This window comes from Argiope bruennichi, chromosome 2 (assembly GCF_947563725.1).
Source record: "Argiope bruennichi chromosome 2, qqArgBrue1.1, whole genome shotgun sequence".
Taxonomy (NCBI): domain Eukaryota; kingdom Metazoa; phylum Arthropoda; class Arachnida; order Araneae; family Araneidae; genus Argiope; species Argiope bruennichi.
Window position 1 is genome coordinate 89,563,452 of NC_079152.1, and position 22,599 is coordinate 89,586,050.

Below are 22,599 nucleotides of genomic sequence, written 5' to 3' on the forward strand. Positions count from 1 at the left end.
CAGTTTCAATTTCAATGAAGTATTACATATGAATTTTTCTAATAATTCCTTAACGATTATTAACTTATTTCAAAATGATATTATTACTATATTTAAATAATCCAGTAATTATAATAAAGGCATAACTGTCTTCTGAAAATAATTAATTTTACTTGCCAACCGTTTCATGCAGATACAAACTACATACATTGGTAGGAAAATCAAATAATAAATAATTCGCTCTCAAATTCAGACAAAGAAAAATATAAGTACTTATTTCAGGTTGGCGAAATACTAATTTAAGTGTCATTAATAATAGACATGTGAAAAATTTTGAAAGCGGCATTGTTAAATTGCTCTAATTATCATATGTTTCAATATCTTATCAAATTGAGCTATTTTAATGTGACATATTTTATAAAATGTTTTGCATTTTATCAATGAAAGAACAATCAATCATGTTCAGTGAAATGGAACTAAAATTCTGTATAAAAGACAAAGTTTCTTTGTGAAAAAATCATTCAGCTTGAAAACGAGTGAATTATCTAAACTACCTTTCTCTCTCTAATTTCAACATGATGAAAGTACTAGTAAGTGTCACTTATTTTTAAAAAAATTAACTCATTTTTTAACTATAAAAAATATCTTTAATCAAAAGGAGTTTTAATTTAATTATAATAGCTCTCATATATATAATCATTTTAATTATATTAATGAAATACATCATACTAAATCTAAATAAAGTAGAACTTGTCTAATGTGAGAAATACTGCCGACTTATAAAAAAAGTAGAATTCAGAAAAGCGAGATCTAAAAATAAATTTTAAAAAAGCATCATATTGTTAAATAAAAAGAAGCAAAGAAAGTAAAGGTTTATTTTTTAAATTTAGCATCTTTAATATTTTTAGAACGACTATTTTTAATAAACAAATAAATAAATTCAATAATTAAAAGCATGGGGAAATCTAAATGAAAGAGAAGGTATTAAGGCACTTTCTATGCTAAAATTATAGCCTAAATCAAATAATATTTTTTTTGTACATGCTTGCTTTCGTTATAAAGTTTCGTTTTCAGAAAAAATGGTTCACATATTGTCGATAGATAGAAAATGATGTTGCAAAGCAAATAGTTTTTTTTAAGTTCTTGCAAACAACTTTAAAAATAAAATTAAAATGAAATAATTAAACTGCTGGTGTACTACTGACATCAAATAAACAATTAAATTTGTTATTATCCAAAATTGCAGCAGCAATTTATTTAGTCTGGGCATTCAAGTTGGTGTGCTGACACAAAAGACATTCATTCTATTCCAGTATTAATTTAATGTTAGGGATTGTAATAAAATCATTTTAGATACATATTAATTATATGAATACAAATCTCAAAATATTTCATCTCTAAATTTAAAATTGGAAGATTTTATTATTGCTATCTGTCATTATTTTTACTATCTAGATTACAGCAACAAGCGTAAATGTTCTTAATAAAATCCATTTTGTAAATATAAAAAATAATCAAATGAAAAAAAAAGAACTGTCGTGAAATACAAGCATAAATTAGAGTATGGAAACTTAAATGTCGCGAATATTCTAATTCAAAACAAAAATTAATACTGATACACGTAGCTTGTTTTCAAATCAAATGCATTAAATTTTTTGATTGAAACTATATATAGAGAAATTTTTTAATATTCTGAAATTTATTTCAAGCTTTTATTTTTAAAAAATCATTGAATTAATTTCAAATTATCATTAAATCTCGCTAAAATGATTTTAAAAAAGACACTTGAAACGAACACACATATGTTGCAAAAAAAGTAATTGATTGAAAAATTTCTGTGCTTTTTTTCTAGATCTTCGTCTTGGCCCTTGTAGCCATTGTTGCTTGCTCACTGGACGTCATTCCCCACTACAGCCACCATGGTCATGGCCACGGAATCAGCACCAGATATTTCAGAAAGGCACAAGGTCACGGATACGGATTGGGATACGGAGGACTAGGATACGGCGGATATGGCCTTGGATATGGAGGATATGGTCTTGGTTATGGAGGTTATGGATATGGTGGTCTCGGATATGGAGGCTATGGTTATGGTGGTTTGGGATATGGAGGTTACGGATACGGTGGAGTCTTCTAAATATTAAGGTAAATTCAATTTTTAATTCTGAAGTGCAAATACTGTTTCACCGCAAATGTTTCTATCCTTTTTGCAACTAACAAGTAGACATTTTTTATTATTAATGTTTGCAAAATATTTGATATGTGTATGCAAATTTTTTCTTCTTCTTTTTTTTGCATTTAATAACTGCATAATTCTTAAAACGACTATGTTTTGAATAATGCAACATTTTTCTGTTTTTATGATGGGTTGATTACAAAGCACGGTTTGTTATTATGCAGCTCTATGATAAATGTTTTTAATTGAATATAATATTTTAATAAATTCCTGACCTAAAGTAACAAGATAACATTGTGTCTTCTAAAATTTATTTCCACTTTGGTCAATAATGCCTGAAAGTTTACAAATGTTTTTCATTAATGCCCAAATGTCTGAGTTTTATATCAAAAGTCAGGATTTATTAACTGGAATAACAAAATGAACGAAATGGTTGTGTAACATTTTCTAAATTTTCAAATGGAATTATAATAATCATTTAGTTCTGATTGTTCATTTTCATTGAATCATAAAAGAATTAGTCTTATTGGTTTCTGAAAATACTAAAAAGATTTTAAGATAGTCAATGAGAGCATAAATGTGTAATTTGAAATTCTACAAAGGCAAGCATTTTACTTTTTGAATAAAAAGCAATAAAGAAATAATGAACAACAATTAAAAATCCAATATTTTTATTGCCGTTTTTTAAATTTATTTTCCTCTTTTTTTATTTCAGGAGAACAACTGAAACGACAAAGACTTCTGCAAAGTCTGAATGCATGACAGATTAACGTAGACATTAGATTCTGTATTTTCTTTTTGTAAATAAAATTGTGTTGTTTTACTTAGAGTCTACATATTTCTAACTTCGAAACGTCTTTAAAATCATATTCTCAAATTCATAACATCATTTTTTTACGTATACTCCTTTTTAAAATTGCTTTTAAAATACCAAAAGGAAAAATGGACTTTAAAATTATCAAATAGCTTACATAGAATTCGAATGCAAAATCGGAAAGGAATTAACATTTCATGAATTTCAGGTTCACAATTCAAAATACATAAGTGTGAATAGTTTTGCATTTCAGATTGAGTCAACCCATTGAACACTATTTATAATCTGATAAATTATTCTTGAAATATACTTAGAAAAGAGCAAAATTTCGTGAAAACATCTCGTTTCCAAAACCTTCCAGCCAGATTTGTCTTTATTTTGGAGTTATGGAGTTTCAGATCCAAAACTGAAATGAACAACCATCCTCTGCAGTTGTGAAACTGATACATGTCATATTTTATGTTCAAGATTAAATGTTCTTCTATTGATTTGGCATGGAATTTTGGAGAGGCACCACTTCAAATGTAATCCTCATCATGTAGCCACGATTTTATAATGCGAGTTCGATCTCAAAATAATCCTCATGATGTTTCGAAACATAGCATTAACGTAACTGATAAAAGTAAAATAAACTAATCGTGATTGTACATATATATATATATATATATATATATATATATATATATATATATATATATATATATATATATATATATATATACACAGGGTGTTGCCGAATTCAACCGACAAATTCACAAATGTGATAGTAAGCAAAGCATCAAGGGAATTGAGAATCAACCTACAACATATGGTCCCAAACGACGTTTAGTGGGTGAAAATCACAAAATTATATTGAGTCCGAAAATCGTTGGAAACTGTAAAAAATTAATAAAAATATAACAAATGATGTTTCAACTATGAATTTTTAAGCGAAAGTACATTCATAAAAGTTTGTTTTCATGTAGGTAACATGCCGATTTGATGATACAGGATCGAAAATTACTGAAAACAAAAAAGTAGTTTAGAACCCTTATCTCAAAAAATATTAAAACTTGAAGAAAAATAAAATCTTGAAAATGTAAGTAATTTTATACTTTTAATTTAATATAAGCATGTAGTGTGAAAACTGAGGATTTTTTAAGATATTCAATAAAAATTAAATGGATTGATTTCTCGAATTCTGTTTTTGAGATTTTCGCCGAATAAACGTCACTTGCGACTCTATGTTTTCTGGTAATTTTTCATCTCCTTAATGCCTACTATCCCATCTCTGAATTTATCTTTCGAACACCCGCTGCAAACAGCGGTACCGATGTTGCAGCGATGTTTTCTGGTGCTCATTTTATTTTTTCTTGAATATATTAAAAACTCCTCAGTTTTCACACTACATGATTATATCAAATTAAAGAGTATACTTATATCAAATGTAAAATTACTTACAGTTTCAATCTTTTATTTTTCAACAAGTTTTAATATTTTTTGAGATAAGGGTTCTAAACTACTTTTTCGTTTTCTGTGATTTACGACCCTGGATCATCAAATCGGCATGTTATCTACATGAAAAAAAAAATAATTAAGAATGTACTTTCGCTTAAAAAGAAGTCATAGTTGAAACAACATTTGTTATTTTTTTTATTATTTTTTTACAGTTTCCAACGATTCTCGGACTCCCTATATTTGTGCGATTTCACCTACTAAACGTCATTTGGGACTCCATATGGTACGGGGATTTTTAATCCTTTTGATGCCTACTATCCCCTCTGAGAATTTATCGGTCGATTTCGGCAACACCCTGTATATACTGCATTTGGCTCATGTAAATTGTATTTTACAAGACCAAATTTAAAATACATGTTTCTTAACATCAAAGTGTTCGAAGTCATATATTTTTCCACTCTGTGTAAAATATGCATTGAAATCCAAACTTAAATTAGCGTAGAACTTTGTATGTATTACTTGATTAACCGACTCTAATAATATAAGTTTTAGGTACGTTTTGGAAGAAAATTTTAGAAGTTTTTATTTACATTAAAAATTTTAAAATGACACATAATTTTTGTAAAAAATATATTATTTTTTTAAATCCCCTTCATTTTATTTAATCAATTTCATCAATCAGTCAAAAGAGTATGGAAGTATTTTATACCAGATCAGTTCCCTGATTTCCTAATAAAAATGAATTATAAAATATACTATAAATAAAAGATGGGGATTAATGAAAAGGAAACTGATTGTTTTTGGAAATATGCTATTTTAGTACGCTAAAGAATAACGTGTGTGTGTGTGTGTGTGTGTTTGGAAAAAAAATATTAAAATGTGTTGTGTATACTATGATGTATAAAATTATAAAAGTGTATATGAGTAAAAAAAAGTATGAAGAGAAACGTATTAAGTATTTAGAACATAAGAAACAAAATTCCTTAATATTCATCAAAAAATCTAAAATATGAATATAATTCCAGTTTATTTAGAGAACTTATATCGTCATGTTAAATAGTTTAACTGCTTTTTTTGGAGGAGGAGGGGGCTCCACATTATTTTATATATACATTATTTTCTACATTTCTGCACTCAAATCAAATGGACTTTAAAAAAACTTATCTATTTTTATTATTATCATGATAACAAACTAGTATAATATGCCATATATTTTTTCTAAGCAGCCTATTAAAAGAAAAAAAAATTTTTTTAATGCAATCTTTTTTCAAATATTCGTTTTTACACCAAACGGCATCAAATCTGACATGATAAACATATTTCGGAAGTAAAATTTTCTAACAGTTTAAGGCAATTTAATAAGCTAAACATATGCTTAAAATGCTTACAGTGTCATTTTAATTCCGCAGTATATTTAAATGGAACTCTCTTGAATCCCACACTAAAATTTAAATAGCAGTACGAGAGGCGAAATTCACACGACCACGCGGCATCACGTTACCTTATTGTGATTGAAGTTGGAAGTGTGTAACCAAAGGCAGGCACGTGAGAGAGACACACCTCACCTAACTTGTGGCATGCATCGCACGCGTCCCCATCCCACATTGCCACAGCGGTGCAGTCCGGAGGAAAGAGAAAAACTAAAAACAAAAAAGCGAAGCTGGATACTCACACTGTATATTTGCTCTCACACATGTATATAATCATAAGAAGTTACAAAATGCACGGAACTCCAGTAAATACCTGCTTCCCAGCACCCTAATCACGCGCTCGAGGGGGGTAAAAAAACATCTGCACTTTCGCAGGACTCGCGTGATGGGTCGGGGGGAGAGGAAGAAATTTTCGCTATCTTTGCAAATTGCACCTCCCCGCACCACAGAACTCTTAGTACTTTTCTACCAACTGAAAGGGGGAGGGGGGGACTCGAGCGGAGCATCTACCCACCTACCTTTTCCCCGTTTTCTTTCAGTCAATAGGCGAGGGGACCGCGCAGTAAAAATGGTCTTTTGGCGAAGAATCGGGACTATTTTTCAATCCTTTTTTACTTGTCACAGGTAGAGGAAGAGTCAATGGTTTTTGAGAGGTTCGCTTCTCTTCTTGTGTGACTTATTGCGGAGTTGGGTCATTAGCGGAGCCGATGAAATCACTTATGTATTTTAGGATAAGAAGGACATTAAGGGAAGGAATTTTAAATTTGCCTTCCAAGCTCTTTCTTTATGCCTTTCAAGTATTATTCAATTTGAATTTAGAGTATAAAATATCGAGCATGGGGAGAGCCGTTTCAGTTTATTTAAAACTCTCTCCACCCAAAAGGTAAAGTTACTTTGTGGATTTTGATAGATGTAAATGAGGGTCGAGAGACTTATAAAGTCATTAGATCTAATGGAAGAATCTTCTAGAAAAGGGTGTAACCTTTCTTGAGTTTGAATTTTAAAGTTTCTTTTCTTTTTCATTATTATATTCAAAATAAGCATAGATTTGATAACATGATCCTCGGAATCAATCTTAGAGATAAATTACCGTTTTTTCGGAGTAAAATAATACTATTACCGATCCTGCTTCTATAATTTCTTCTTCAAACCATAAATATTTCTTAGAGCTGAAAGCAGTGTCCTTTATATTCTTTTAAAATCTGATATAATTCTATATCTGAATCAATGTTCACCTTCATCAATCAGACGTTGTAGTAATATTAAAGAAATATATGCTCTAAAGAGAATTTGTATAAAGTTTTATATAAAACTTTCTTTGTTTTGGTAACAGGTTTTTCGTTAATTGTATTTTATTATTCTAAATATTGCTCTTAATTTTGATGATATTTAGAAATTAATTAAAATTTAATATAAAAGCAAAACTATTTACTAATTGCTGATTACTTTAATGGCATTACTATTATCTATCTGACAGATTATTTCTTCTAAAATAAAATATAATGACAAATTTCTTTTTCTTGAAATAAATTTCATCAAATATTTGTCATCAATTTAAAATTTATTTTTAAAATTATGTTTTATTTAAAAATATAGCATAACAAAGTACAAAAATTCATTTTAATTATCATCATAATGGTTTTTTTATTAATTGCTAAAATTCCCATATCCAGAATTTAAGAAGTTTAATATTAATCGGCGCCAGGATTTTTTCTACTTTCTGCATTAGTAAAACCATATTTCACTGAAAAAATTTATTCTCCCTCAAAATTTGAAAATAATTTAAATTAATTAAAGAAAATTCAGTGAAAAAATAGTTATACATCAATATTAGAGGGTATATTTTCAGTTCAAATGATTTTCTTACTTGTTTAAAAATACAACTATAGAAGAAACAAGAGTAGAAAATGTTATATTAGAATTTTCATGTCCATGATTGGAGGTTATGACCTACAATTTAACAAATTCTGATGGGTATTATATAAAAAGAATAGAAACATGAAGTTTTGCTATTTGAAATTCTACATTAGAAAATAAATTTAATAAATAAAATTTAAATTCTTCCCAATTATTATTGAACTTTAAAGTAAACATTTTTTAAGGGATTATTTGTAAGTATTGAACATATGAATAAAGCATTATTTTTAAATATTATATCTATGAATAAAACATTACTTATAAGTACATATAACCTTCGAATTAAACTGTTGCTTATAGATTTTATCATGTTCAATATGCCTCTAAAGGAATATTGAAATATTCTCCTTATATTCCAAACTGTTTGTAGCATAGTTAAAGGAAATTTTAATGTTCTTTTGCAAGAATGTTAATGTTTTATCGAAGGCATATATTGCATTTCATTTGGTCTTGAATGCTGGTCTCCATTGCAATTGATTTGATTTGATTGAGATTATATATTGACTGAGTTTATGATAAAATTGAACCTTTTTGCTAATTATGAACAAAAATTAATTAATTAAATTTTGTCCATAATTTAATAAACCGATTAAATTTAATTGAAGCTTTATCATTTTCGCTTCAATTTAAATATTAAATTTTATTGACAGAATATTAGAAAAAAATGCATACTATGACGAACGGAATGTCGTAAGGCTTATTATCAAAATTTGAATTGACCAAAATTTGATTGAACAAAAAAATGATTATCAAAATGTGTAGCTAAATTGTATTATTCTAATAAAGCTATTAAGTAACCAACTTACATTAAATATTGAAATTTTTAACCTCGCATTAATCCCGATAAACCAGCTAGTCTTTAAACGCGGCTGGTTTTATTAAAAGTAAAGGTAAAAATTCATGGCTACTCTATCCATAATCATCGGTCATTTCCAATCTTTCCACTATCCTCCATTTTCGAGAGATATAGCAAAATTTCACTTTTTCGATGGCCCAGCTTCAACAATGGACCATCAGTTAGAAGCAGTTAGAATGCTTTTTGTTCGGTGTACAAGTATAATTTAAAATAGTTCCTTCTTTTGTTATAATAAAATGCAATTCATCAAAATGTGTTGACAATACTAAATAAATTCTATTAATATAGTGGCCATGCAGTTTATAGCTGAAGCTAGATAAAATTCAAAAGTTTCATTTCCTATGAAACCTTATGTCCCTAAACAGGTAGTCAGCAGTTGCCCACCCTTTACCCTCCTCAATTTTCGAAAGGAATTTTAAAAAATTTATGAACCATTTAAGGCGAAAGCACAGCAGAACTCCCCGACCATAACCAATTAACCTATTTTGAAAATTTTTATTTCATGTGAATACATATGACCCCTTCGATAGATCATCAATGATTGCCTGATCTAACTTATTTGGAGCTCCCTTGCTAAAACCCTTATATTAATGTTGCCAATTTTTAAATCTTAAAAAATTTCATGTCCCTTAGGTAGAATAATAACGATTGTCGATTGTGCTTGTAAAGCAGTGAGTTTGCTTGGCTACTATAAGTGGTGATATCAGTCGAGTTACTGAACTCAAGGCTGCATCCTAAATTAAACATTATCTTCGGAAGGGGCTAGAGTCATAAGTTTATTGAGGGCTCAAAAAGTTTCATCTGAAATAAAATTTAGCAACATCGATACCACAGATATTTTATTTGTGACTGGGGAACAATAACAAGGTTCCTTTCCACAAAGAAAGCACATGAAAGAAATGAAGTCTCTCTGTCAAATAGACGATATTGAAGGGTAGAGGGCCATTGAATCGTTTTTAGGTATCAATAATTTTATATGATACCTATGATATATGAATTTATATTATTACCTACGATTTTATATAATATCTATGTTATATGATTTTATATAATACTTATGTTATATGATTTTATATTATTACTTATGATTTTGTATAATAATTATGATATATGATTTTGCTCAGTGATTGTGATTGAAGGGCTGGTTCTTTGGTGTGTCAAATATTTAAAATATAAAGACGGAGGATAAAACACTAGTCGCTAGTCAATTACTCTATTAAATTACTTATTTTTCAGATATATTTTTGTTAATTTTTCAAAGCGCTATATATGCAAACTAGCATTGTCTTTTAAGCTATAGTTTTAGAATCGGGAACACTTTTTTAAATATTTTTTTTCTTGATTAAATTAATTCAAAATGAAATTCAGACTCTTCTGAAATTTTACGGGATCTATAATCCACAAAATAATAGTACGTAATGCTCGAAATTAAAAAAAAAAAAAAAAAAAAAAAAGAATCATTGCTACTCGCAAATTCATTATGCATGAAATAATGTTGCACCTACACTTTTGTATAAATTAATTAATAAAATTAACTGAATTTTATATTAATAAATATACCTCTAGCTGTTTAATTAATTTAATTACCAAGCACCATAGCAGTTTCAAAAAATAAAATTTTCGACTTTCTTCAAGTATTCTTTTTTTTATTTACATTTTTACAAATAATATTTTCTTATAATTAACTTAGAAGAAGTTATTCGGTCTAAAAGTTTAACGTGAGTGAAAAAAGATCATTAATGTTTCCACTTATGCTCCTGTAACGGTATTAGAATATTTTCGAAATATTGTTTTTGAATAATGGATCCATAAAATAATTTCAATTTACCGTCTTCGGTGAAATGCAGTTAATTTCCGAATGTTCGTGTTGGCAAACTAAATGAGATTTTTATCCATTATGGATAACATCATTCTACCCATGATAGAAATTTAAATATTTATTCATCGAATTTCAATGTAATGTCTGTTGAGAATTAAAATTTTATGAAGAACGTAAGAAATAATGATCTTATTTCATTTGCATAAATCACTTTTAGGTCTCAGAAAAATTCAAATTATTTTTTAATAAAATGTTAGGTTAAAAAATAAACTTCTCAAATGTGGAAAATACTCAGAGTGTGCATTTGAATTATCTAAAAGATTAATTTCACTTTAATTTTAATTTTTTTTTCAATTTTAAAAATTTATAATTTAAATATTTAAGCCAAAAATTAATGTACTGAAACAAATTATGTGAAACGAATTATGAATGCGCATGTTATGTATTTTATATTTAAATCATAGATGATTATATGACTGATCATATAATGACTATGATAGGTGATTATATGATTCATATGACAGATTATCAACGTGAGCAAACATCTAACTAATTATTTTACTTTGTACAACAATATCTTGTCGTATTTTCTGCCTCTATATTCCTAAGGAATTTATTTTTTCACTAAATTTACAGACTTTAGATATAAATACTTATACAATCTTGAATTATGGCGAGATTAAACTTCTACAAATAGTGAATTGAGAATTAGCAAAAAAGATAAAAGCCATTTTCTTCATTTTGACTGTAGTCGTTTTTTTAATTTATTTACAAATAAACTTGAATTACTCCTTGAGGGCCATAAATGTATTTCATGAGGTTGGCAAACTAAAATCGGAGAATTCAATTATTAGGAGTAAATATCCACTCTGATTTTTGCTTATTAATTTGAGGTCTTCCTTTCTATCAGTTACAGAAATTATTCAAGTGTAAATATAAATAATGTTATTTCTATATTATAAGATTTTTACACCTAATATCCAACTATTTTACATTGTATTTTTAATTTCTGTTTGTTGTCAATACTGTTTATTAGTACGGAGTCGTTCCTTTTATCAGTTATGGAATTTGTTCACATGTGTAAATATAAATTTATAGAATGAAATTTTTACTATTTTTATATTGTAATTTAAATTACTATATAAAAATAGTAATTATTATTATTATTATTGTATAACTATTTTTAGATAGTAAAATTTTTACACCTAGTACTCAATTGTTTTATCTGCATTCTTATTTTCTTTCTGCTTCCATTCTTGATTTTTTTATGATTTTTCTCTTTCATTTTTTATTAATAATTGTAATTTTCTCTTCATTAATATTTTTGCATTTTGTTTTAGAATTTCATATATTCCTGTCTAAAACTCAACAATTCAGATTCAAAACTCAACTGTCCTGTTCCTACATTCTTGGTTAAAATATTATTTCTTTATTAATATTTAAATTATAAATTGTTGAGGAAACTTCGTATTAAGAGTTATTTTTATTCTGCTTTTAACCTTGTTTTAACCCTCTTCTTCTTTAGTTTTGGTTTTTATAGTTATGATGTGTTAGCAAATAATTTCGAAACAAAATTCATGTGGAAATATTGTTATTTAATTAGAATAATTTTAATTATAAACTTAAATAGCATCAATTAAAAAAATTAATCGTAAAAAATGTCAAGGTATATTTTTAAATATATATATATTCGAATATAATAGCACGATTTTATAGAAAATTCTGAACAAGGAAAAAGTATCAGAAAAAATTAGGTAACATAATTTAAAATTGTACTTAAAAAAACAGAACAAACATGTTACAAGAACGCATATTTCAAGAAATAAATAACCAGAAAGTTCAAAATTTTATTTCGGAAATACATTTTCTACAATCATAAATAATGAGATAACTGTCAAGTGAAATCGAAAACTACTGACAAAACGTCTTGTAATCTTTGATGGATGACGGCAAAACACATTTATTTATGAGTAACGTTGCGAATATGTTTCTTCATCCATATCTAGATTAAAGACAGAGTTTAAAGAAAAGTAAGATTTGATGTGCAGATTGTTTAACTGAATTGATGGATGTTTCAGTTTTTTTTTTTTTTTCTATGTATGCCAAATACTTTATTAGCCTTTGTATCCGTGACCTCATCTACGTTTATTTGTTCTATACGTATGTAAAAAAAAAAACTTGTTAGTTGTACAGTTTGTAAATTAACTTTACAAATTGATTAAAAGCCTAAAAAAACTATAGTGAAACTGATATTACTATAAAACTATTTGTTTGTACTTTAAGATGGTTTAAAAATAATGTCTATGTGAGGATTTCTTCAGAAGTTATGGCAAGGTAATTCAAAATAGTTTAACTCTTGTTTTATCTCCCTTAGACAGAAACAGAAACTTTTTAATAGCTGAGTCAGTCCTTCTTGCTACTGAAAAGTATATGTTCTCAGTTTCATTTGAATCCGCTAAGAGGTATAGAATCAAATAAGGTTAAAATAAACGGATTCTACTTTTTTTCTATATAAATTGCATTGAATTAAGCAATTTAACTTTTATTTACAAGCTATATTACACTGTATCGTATTGCTTCTCATTTTACAATTTTTTTATTCTAAGCAATGGTCAAAAGTAAAATGTGTTATATTTTATTTTATAATTACAGTTACTAATGCTCTGATACCACTGAAAACCCGTGATAATTTTTACACAAGGCAAATCAGAATATCTATTCTCTTGAAGGCAAAAGCAACTATTGCTAGATTAGCTACTTTGAAAAGTAGTTTTTATTTTCTTCTGGAAATGAATTACTTTGAATTTTTATGCTAACCATTTTAGAAATACCACAGTTTTTAAACTGACAATATCTAATTTAAAAAGGGTTTGTACAGTGTATTTTTTCACGTTTACAAATATTTAAGCTTCAAAGCATGTTTTAATTTGTGACTGAAGGGAAATGTAAAATGAGCATTAATTTTTTAAAAAAGGAAGAAAAGTATTTGTTAATAGGAGGTTTGACATTTTTGACATCCTAAAGAATATATAAATTTTTTCTCCTTCTTCTCGAGAGAAAATACTTAAGAAATTATTTTAAAAAATGTGAATACAATATTCTAAAACGCTTTGAGCTAGGAGGATGAAATTTCAAAGATGGTCTTAAGCTCAAATTTATAGATTTCCATCAAATTTTGAGCAATTCTAATCAAAAGAATTTATCTTCCCGATTGTCCAAGTTAATACGATATCTAGAAAACGCAAAAAGCAAGTTAAATATAATAAATTTGATACATAATTTTAACACCTGTAATGTAAATACATAAGAAATTTGGAATTCATTGCCATTGTGAAAAGATTGGCTTCTATTAATTTATACTTCCATAGCAGGCAAATGCAATGGCAATGAAATATGACAAGCAGTGAAATTGTATATGATATACAATGAATGGTATAAATATATGCAATGAAATAGCATACAATGAAATATAATGTGTGATCTTATGCCTGAAATCATGGTCCTATATCAAATGTTAGGGCCAAAAAAAAGAGTCTTACTTATTTGGTTTTCTGATATTTGCGTAATAACTGCACATCAGCTATTAATCGCCAATAATAGCAAACTAAAGTCAATAAAAATGCTAGATTCACTTCAAATATCAATTTTTCAAAATTGTTATTCGCCAATGGCTTGCAGTTGATGCACTATATTATGAAGTGCACTATTTTCATGTGTGAAAATGGAAATATGGGAATTCGAGGGCTTCATGGCCTTTCTATTTTATGCTTATGGAGAGTAACACATTTATAAGAATTTATGTGAGAAAGGTATAGGGAAACTTCTCTCCTTGGTTTCCCTTCTAATATAAACTAGTGTTTTAATTGATTTTATTACCTTTCTTTAGTAATTCTTGATATTTAACTGATTTATTTCGTATCATTTTATATTTATGATTATTAATATCTGTTAATTTCATCATTGCAAATCTCAATTATATAGAATTTTTTTCTGGAAGGATAATATATAAATCATATTTTTCTGCAACTTTTATTTCACTTATTAAATGCGTTTCAGAAAAAAAATACAAATATTGTGTAAAATGTTAGATAAAGTAGCATGCTTTTTTTGCGTTAAAGAGAGACATTTCGTCACAAGCTTAGATAACATGCAATCAAGCTTGTTATGAAACTGCATGATCATGTGATTCCATTAATTTTGATGATTACAAATATTATGCTGATTTCTTATAACATGTTAGTTATACAGTTAAAAATTATAACAAAAGAAAATCTAAATAGCATAAATTTGCGATTCATTCGAATTCGACAAAGTGGGCCTGGCATTTGTAATTCTAAAACTTCTTAAAATTATTTCGTAATTCCCCATTCAATCTTAAGGCAAAACATCAATTTAAGAATCCCATCTAAATAAAGAGCACTACAAAAGCAAAACACAATGAATCACTTCTTGCGGGATGCATTATTCTTCCGGCACAGCAAGGCTCTTAAAACAACGGCAGTACCTATTAAAGCAAAGCCCCATTAATAATGAAGGAACATAAAATCGGATGGGAACCGGCTGTGCATTCCTCCCATTTCTACCTTGTCATCCTCCAGAATCAAGACATAGTTCTTATGAGGGAGAGTCTGCATCGCGTGATTTGCAAAATACCATTCGATGCAGATGAATATTTGAATCGTCCATAAATCGTTTACGACAAAACAACGATAAAGCAATACAATTCTGGAGATATTAGTCACGAAAAGCAAATTGGGAGACCATTGGAATGTTTATTGACTTGTCTATAGAATGTGAGTTCCTCTCACATCTTACAGTGCATTCCCAATCTATTTTTATGATTTCGGCTTTTCTGGATCATTTATTTTATTTCTAGAAAATTAGGAATGCTTCAAAATATGATGAGGCTGTTAGGCTCAGAGCCAATTGTAAAAATCTTGTTTATAGCCATAGGGGAAAAAAAGATAATGTTATTACATTGTATCTTCAGAAATTGGAGTCAATTTAAGAATTACAAATCTGCTTCTATTTAAAGGGAAAATGAAATATTAAGGAAGTAAAATTGCTTTCGACTGCGTAAATCTATGAGTTTTTTTTTTAAATAAATAATAAGAAAAAGACAAATGGAAATGGTTTCATAAGATAGAAATAAATATAAAATAAAATAATTAAAGCTTTTGTAAAACAGAATTTGATTAAATATATAATCTTTAGCATTTCAAAAATTTATATTCTATTCCTTTACTTAAGCAGCATTAGACCAAAGATTGTACGACCAGAATTTAAGCTTTAAGGACTTGTTTAATGGAATAATGTTCAAAAACTTAGATTCAAACATTGATCTGTGGTAACATTTGAAAAAATTATATTTTGTACTACTTTTTTACCCAGAAGATTTGACTCAGTCCAAAAGATGTAGAGTCATTTAATATCCTAGGACAGAAAGAAATCTGAGCACTAATGAAGGCTACAGCATTCATTTTCAAGTATCCTTGCCGTATTTACACGAAAAAAAAATTATTTTTATATAATAAAGGCGCTTAAAAATCAGGTAGCGCAATTTTTGCATTTATTTATGTCAGATATTCAGAAATAAAAGCTTATTACAATGTGGCTCACTAAAAGTTTCAAGACAAAAGAATTCACAGGCAAACGCATAAGAATGGGATTTAAACAGTACAAATGTTGACAGAACAAAGACGCATTGAAAAGAAACGATTATGATAAGCAATGTGTGAAATTTATACTTACATAATTTATCCTTTATTTTAATATGAATAATTAAAACTTACAAAAGCAATGTTATTTCCACAAATTTTGAATGAAAGTAAAGATTGAAGAAAAAAATGTTTTGAGTCAATACATAACAATTCACAAATAACCACACAGCCAAGATAAAGCAAAAAAAAATGATTAATTTTTTTACTTTCTCTTATATGAAGTATAGAAAAAGCATTCTAAATGACAAAAAAAAATTAACTCCAGTTTTTTGATAAATCTCCACATTTCAGAGCTTCCTAAGTTCGAAAAAATATTTTTGCCGTTATGTCTTTCTGTCTGTGAACGCTTTGAGCTAGGCGGATAAAATATGGTGCACGGATTTACAACCAAATTTGTAATTTCTGTCAAATTCTGAACGAAATCCTTTAAACTGAAATATGTTTGTCTGGCTCAAACTGAAAAGAACTCCAAAACGCAAAAAGTTAAGTAGATAAAATTTGGTACACAAGTTTAGCATCTAAAGTATAGATACTTATCAAATTTTGAACCAAATATGTCAATCCTATGTCCAATTTCACAAGCATGTAAGTCAGCCATCTAACTCTCCGACCCGCCACGAAGGCACATGGATTTAAACAATAAAAACTGAATGACCGAACCGCCGTAACAGCAACATTGGCGGGAACTGTGGTTGAGTCCTAAAGGCCGACACCGGCCACGGTACAACCCTTCCCGAAGGAAGTACGTCCCGTCATCGATGGGAGGAGTCAGATCCCCCACCTATTAGTGTACCCTCCAGGATGGAGAGATCCAACCACCATGCCGGAAGCATCTCATCCTCATTTAGAGGTGCCCTCCCCGGGGATTTCCACAAGCATGTAAGCACAAGGACTTAAATCAATGAAATATGTATGTTTCTTTGTGACTGTAGCTGTAGTTCCGTGTCAAATTTTGGTTTCATTCATTCGACAAAATCCCGTTTGACTTCCCTCCCCCTGCTTTTCTTTAAAGCCATTTTGTCCAGTGCAACGAGCATGAGCTTTCAGCCAGACTAAGTCGCCGAAACCTTTTACCATACAGTATTTCTTTAATTTCAGCTATGAAATCTGATATATTACTGAAATTCTTCTTAAAGGCTAAATTCAAAGAAGACTGTCCATATAAATGCTTGTATCGGTTTTCGAAAACTCATCAGATTTAATTCTGAAGTATTCGATTTGGAAAACGGTGTTAATTTTTTTATCTGAAACAAAAAGGGGAGGGGAGATAGATATTATTTTTATTTGTGCACAAAACATATCTACGCTATTTTTAATACACGTGCCATTAAAATTTGCATTATTTAAATTTTGATGATATTCAATAATTTTAATGTTTAATGTCAGATTCCTCTGTAAAAATAGAAATTGTTCAATACAAAATATTTATGAATTGAGACTTATCAATATAAATTTGAAATTTTTTGTGAGCTTTCAATATAGAAAAATGCAATGGGGGATAAAGAACATTTGCAGCGTTATTGAATGAAGTTCTATGACTATTATTAAATTTAAATGAAATATTCTTTAGGGAGGATATCTTTTTTTGTTAGATTTTCACCTCAAATTCTTGAGAATAAAGCAAAGAATTATCCATAACAGATTATTATTAAATTTTCCTAACAATAGGATATGTAGCCCAATCAAAGCCATGAACCTCCTAAAATGCATTTATCAATTCAAGTTTAAAATAACAAGTAAGTTGTCAGCTAGCTGTTTCACCTTAATAGATTTAAACCTTAATATGTCACCTTAATAGACATATTTTAAACAATCTCACAATTATATTCGGGAAAACTGAATCTGTTATATTACTCCTAGTTTATTCAACTTCAGTGACAAGACGTTAAATTAATGTAACTAAAAATAGATTAATTACGTTAAGTTAATGTAACTAAAAAATATTAATAAGCTATTAGATTGAAGACTGACGATTCACGTTATTTTGCCATTTTTAAGATAGTTTAATTTTACATGTTTTTACTTATCATTGAGTTAATTCATGTTATCAAATGATATACATCAAAATTATTGCACCAAATTCAGAAACCTTATGCTTCTTACTGCATGGAAAAGGACATGTCTTCACATAGTAAAATAAGACAAAATGAAATTAGATATCCTACATCATGACATTTAAAACATAGCTGTTATGTTTATCTCTGGATGGATAGTAGAATTAATTTATTCTCTTTTCCATAAACTAAATTCATATCAAATTATAGATAATTCATTTAAGCATGTATTTGCTCATATTTAGCAATACAGAATTTATTCGAAGGCCAACGTAAGTAAATTATCTCACAAGTAAATGATCTTTTGGTTTTTCTGAAGGTATAGAAATAATAATGAGTGTAGTCAGAGGTCCTATTTTTGATGTCAGGACGTAGCTGCATAATGATATGCTTGTAACTGTATCTATTTCGAATAGTTCTAAGTTCCCAAATCATTATCTGAATGCTTATTCATTCATTCTTTCCACATAGCTAGTCTATGAGAATGTATCATTAATTTACTACAAGAATATCTCTCATTAATGGTAAAAATTATAAACCATAAAGTTAAAACAATATTTATAAAACTATCTTGTAAATATTTCCCGAGTCAGAAATTATAAAAAGGAAGATACATTGTAATTAGAGAGCTCTAATGATGCTACATCTAAAACACAAATGAAGTTTACCAAATTAGAAATAAATATTAATTTTAGCTTGTAAAGAAACTGAGGAAAATTGAATAAAAAAGAAGGAAAAGATTAATCTGGCCCAGAAGACTTTATCACAGGCCGGCAGGGATTCAAACTAGGGATTTTTTCTCTGGGTTCATTAAAAGTAGAATTGCCATTGTAGCTATATAGTTTATTTCTTGCAAAACCTCCAATAGTGTTAGATATTGAAATTGATGTTTCACCAATGATCTAAACAAGACACTGATAGTAGGCCGGGATAGCCTGGTTGGTAAAGAGCCAGACTCGCGTCCTTTAGGTCGCAAGCTCGAACCCCGCCGGCTGAAAGTTCCCCGCATGTTTGGTGGCTGACGCGAGTCTGTCGTGGTCACAAAGTCCTCCATGTCGAGAGTAATACCATTGGGGGTGCTGGAGTGATCGTTCTTTGATTCAGGTCTAAATGACGATTTGTGGATGAGTGAATGAAGTCCGCCCCGTAAAAAGGGTTATGACGTGTGTGTAGCTAAGTCGTTCTCTAGCCCCTAGACGGCGCTACTCTAAAAACAAGAGACGCTCCCCCACCTGCTTAAAATCGCTGTCTTCGTAACAGCGGGCTGGCCCATGGCAAGTGCCATAAGAAACAGACAAGCATAATAAATGTGAGAATCTCATAAATTTCTCGTTAGAATGCAAAATTCAAGTGTAGTTCTGCAAATCTGACTATTTATTATAAATCCTCATTTCAATGTCGACCATTAATAGTCATAGTGTAATTTTAACAAAGAAAGATTATGTATTGAATACAATACTAAGTGTAAATGTAATCCTCAACTTTAAATTTTGTTTAAAAATTATAAAATTCTGTTCCGCTCCCCAATTATATTTTGTTATTTCGAAATCATTTAAGATCATGAATCAGTCCATTAAAAGTTGATCAAAAACGTATTTGATTGCATTTAAATACATCAAAATTTTTCAATAAGTTCATTTTTTTTTTGTAGTTATATTGTTTAAGAGTTAATTCATCCCGTTAAGACACTTTGATGCGCATACAACAATAGCGGTACAAATTAAAATTTTTATAAAACAGTGGTTATCGATTGAGAAAGCTCTTACTTTAAGGAAATGAAATAAGAATCAAGAAGGAAGAAATTTCTAAATTTTAAGAAATATTGCGAAAGAAACTCATTGTTGAAACCTTAAAAATGAAAGTATAACATACTAAATGAAAAGTAAAACATCATTTTTAGAAATCAGCAAATGAAAAATATTTTAATATGGATAAATTAAAATTTAAAAATGTATTTCCAATTGCTTCTAATGAGAACAATATATAAAATTGTTATTCTGTGATTAAAAAAACAGAAATAGCTTTGTCTACTTGTGTAACTTTGGGTAATAGTATATCTTTGCTTTGAGACTGATTAATTGTTTCTCAAATTTTTCAATGTTATCGTTTATTTTTTTTTTTTTTTAATCAAGCATGACAAGTCAAGTGTCCTCAGACTGGTGTGATGTGAAAATGGAGAAAGAGATTTTTAGTTATATTTTCGTATACTTGGGGTTTTATAATGGGTTTTAAATTTGTTAGACAATTGATTATTATTAATTTTTGGCAAATTTTAAATCATTATGGAAATATATTAGAAAATATTACTGCTTCCCGTAATATTTCTGACATTAATACAAGAGATTTAAACAAACAATGATTTTAATATTGGAAATAAAACAATTCGTTTTTTTCAAATTATTAATATATATATATATATATATATATATATATATATATATATATATATATATATATATATATATATAGAAAAATATTTATTAATTAGTGAAATTAGAGTTCAATTATTAAATATCTTAAGTGATATCACTGAAATACTTTTTTAGTAGTTAAAACACGCACACTCACACATGTAGATAGGTATATATAACACACTGATTATACACACACACATACGTATATATAATATCTTCTTTTTGAGAACATTTTATATTACTCCGCTTTCAAAAACAAAATCTATATGCGTCTGTTAATGCAAAATTTATTAAAATTGTGAAATATAATAATTGCTCTCAAATCAGATAATAATTACGAAATTCTCTTATGCACCAAATAAAACAGTTTGATGATCTTCAATTCATAAGGTGCAGAACAATTCATTTCCCGCTACATTTTAATTATACTTTACAGCAACCATTGCGATTCACACATTTCAGATATTCTAACAACAGAAGATCATTCAGGGGAAATTTAAAGCACTTCTCTATCTTAAGATGCAAGTTTATTTCACGAAAGTTTGCATAATCAAATTAAATGCAATGGATTGCTAAGTGGCTCCATTTATCTTGCAAAAGACGTAAACTTAAAACTTCATCTTTGCACATAGAAATTAAAGCAAAGCAATGAGTGTAAATCTAACAAACCATTATGAGTTTCGGTTACTCATCGCTACATCCGGTGCCGAACAACAACTATAAATTAACAATATCGCTTAAATCCATAAACAAATAGCAAACTCGTAGGCTGCAGATATATCGGTAAATATTCCTCCGCACTCGTTCCAAACACCTGCTTTTGCTGGCGCATAATAAAACATTGATCTTAGGTGCACCAATAATCATTATGAGTGGGCAATTAAGCCAATATGTTCTAATTGTGATTATCACGCAGTTTGCATTAATAACCGTCGATCGATGGTGCGTGCTCCAGATTCGACACTGTTTCCTACAGGGTGAAAGTAATGGGGGAAAATGTTCTGAAAGAGTTGTTGGAACTGACGTGATAAAGAATTTTTTTTGGTTAAAATATGTGGTAGATCCATAAAAAGGTTTCATAAATCCGTGCGAGGTAACTTTCGGATCCGCTGGAAAGGGATACAAATTCGAAGAATTACTTGTATCTCTCGTTCTAATTAGTAACTTTGCTTTAGAGGATGTTTTGAATTACTCCGATTCTGAATTTGGTAATGTTTCAAAAAATCGTTGCAAAATCTTTAAACTGAAGAAACAACAAACGTTTGTAAATTTCCTCTTCCCCTTAGAAGGTTAATATAAATGGAACTCAAATATAATGACGATTTTTTGTATCTCTAATTCTAATTTTTTTTAATAATTATAGCTCTATTTTTTATTTTAGATAATTAATTTTAATTAAATAAAATAAAAAGTTTATTCCTTTGTCCAATATTAGTAATGAAAAGGAAACATTTAAACGGAAATTATCAATGACTGCAGCTTTAAGTTATTTTGCAGAGCAAGACTATGATTTCGATCCATCCGAACTGTCCATAACAATTGCAATTTGTTTTAATACTTCTTTCATGTTTCATATAATATATTACAACTATTTTCTAATTTCGTCCGCTTATCAAAATCAGTTGTTTCATTTCAGTAGAATATCATAAAAGAGTTTTCTAGCGAAGATCGAGTAGTGATTGTTCAGTTCTTGATGCCTTAACCCTTTAAAGAGCCATTTTTTTTTCTAGTCATATTATGTTAAAATATTTTTAGGATTGAAATTAGAATAAGAAAAGGGATTCCTTTAGCTTATTAGATAAATTTAATTTGATTAATTAATTAATTTGGTTAATTAATAATTAAGTAACAAATAAAGACACGTCATTTTGTCTGAGATAAAGAACTGAAGCATCAAAGTTTCTGACTTACTAAAAAAATTTGTCAGAACTTATGCCAACCTACATAATTTCATACAAAGATTGATAAATTTGGTGGGAAGCA

General features: G+C 28.5%; 1 protein-coding gene across 1 annotated transcript; it reads left to right on the plus strand.

Annotated features, from left to right (window-relative positions):
• Positions 1 to 519: 519 nt before the first annotated feature.
• LOC129962409 (neuropeptide-like protein 30) lies at positions 520 to 2,956 on the plus strand. Its single transcript, XM_056076167.1, has 3 exons — positions 520 to 569; positions 1,832 to 2,124; positions 2,871 to 2,956. The coding sequence occupies exons 1-2, from the start codon at positions 555 to 557 to the stop codon at positions 2,114 to 2,116; spliced, it is 300 nt and encodes a 99-aa protein (XP_055932142.1). The 5' UTR covers positions 520 to 554; the 3' UTR covers positions 2,117 to 2,124; positions 2,871 to 2,956.
• Positions 2,957 to 22,599: the final 19,643 nt, after the last annotated feature.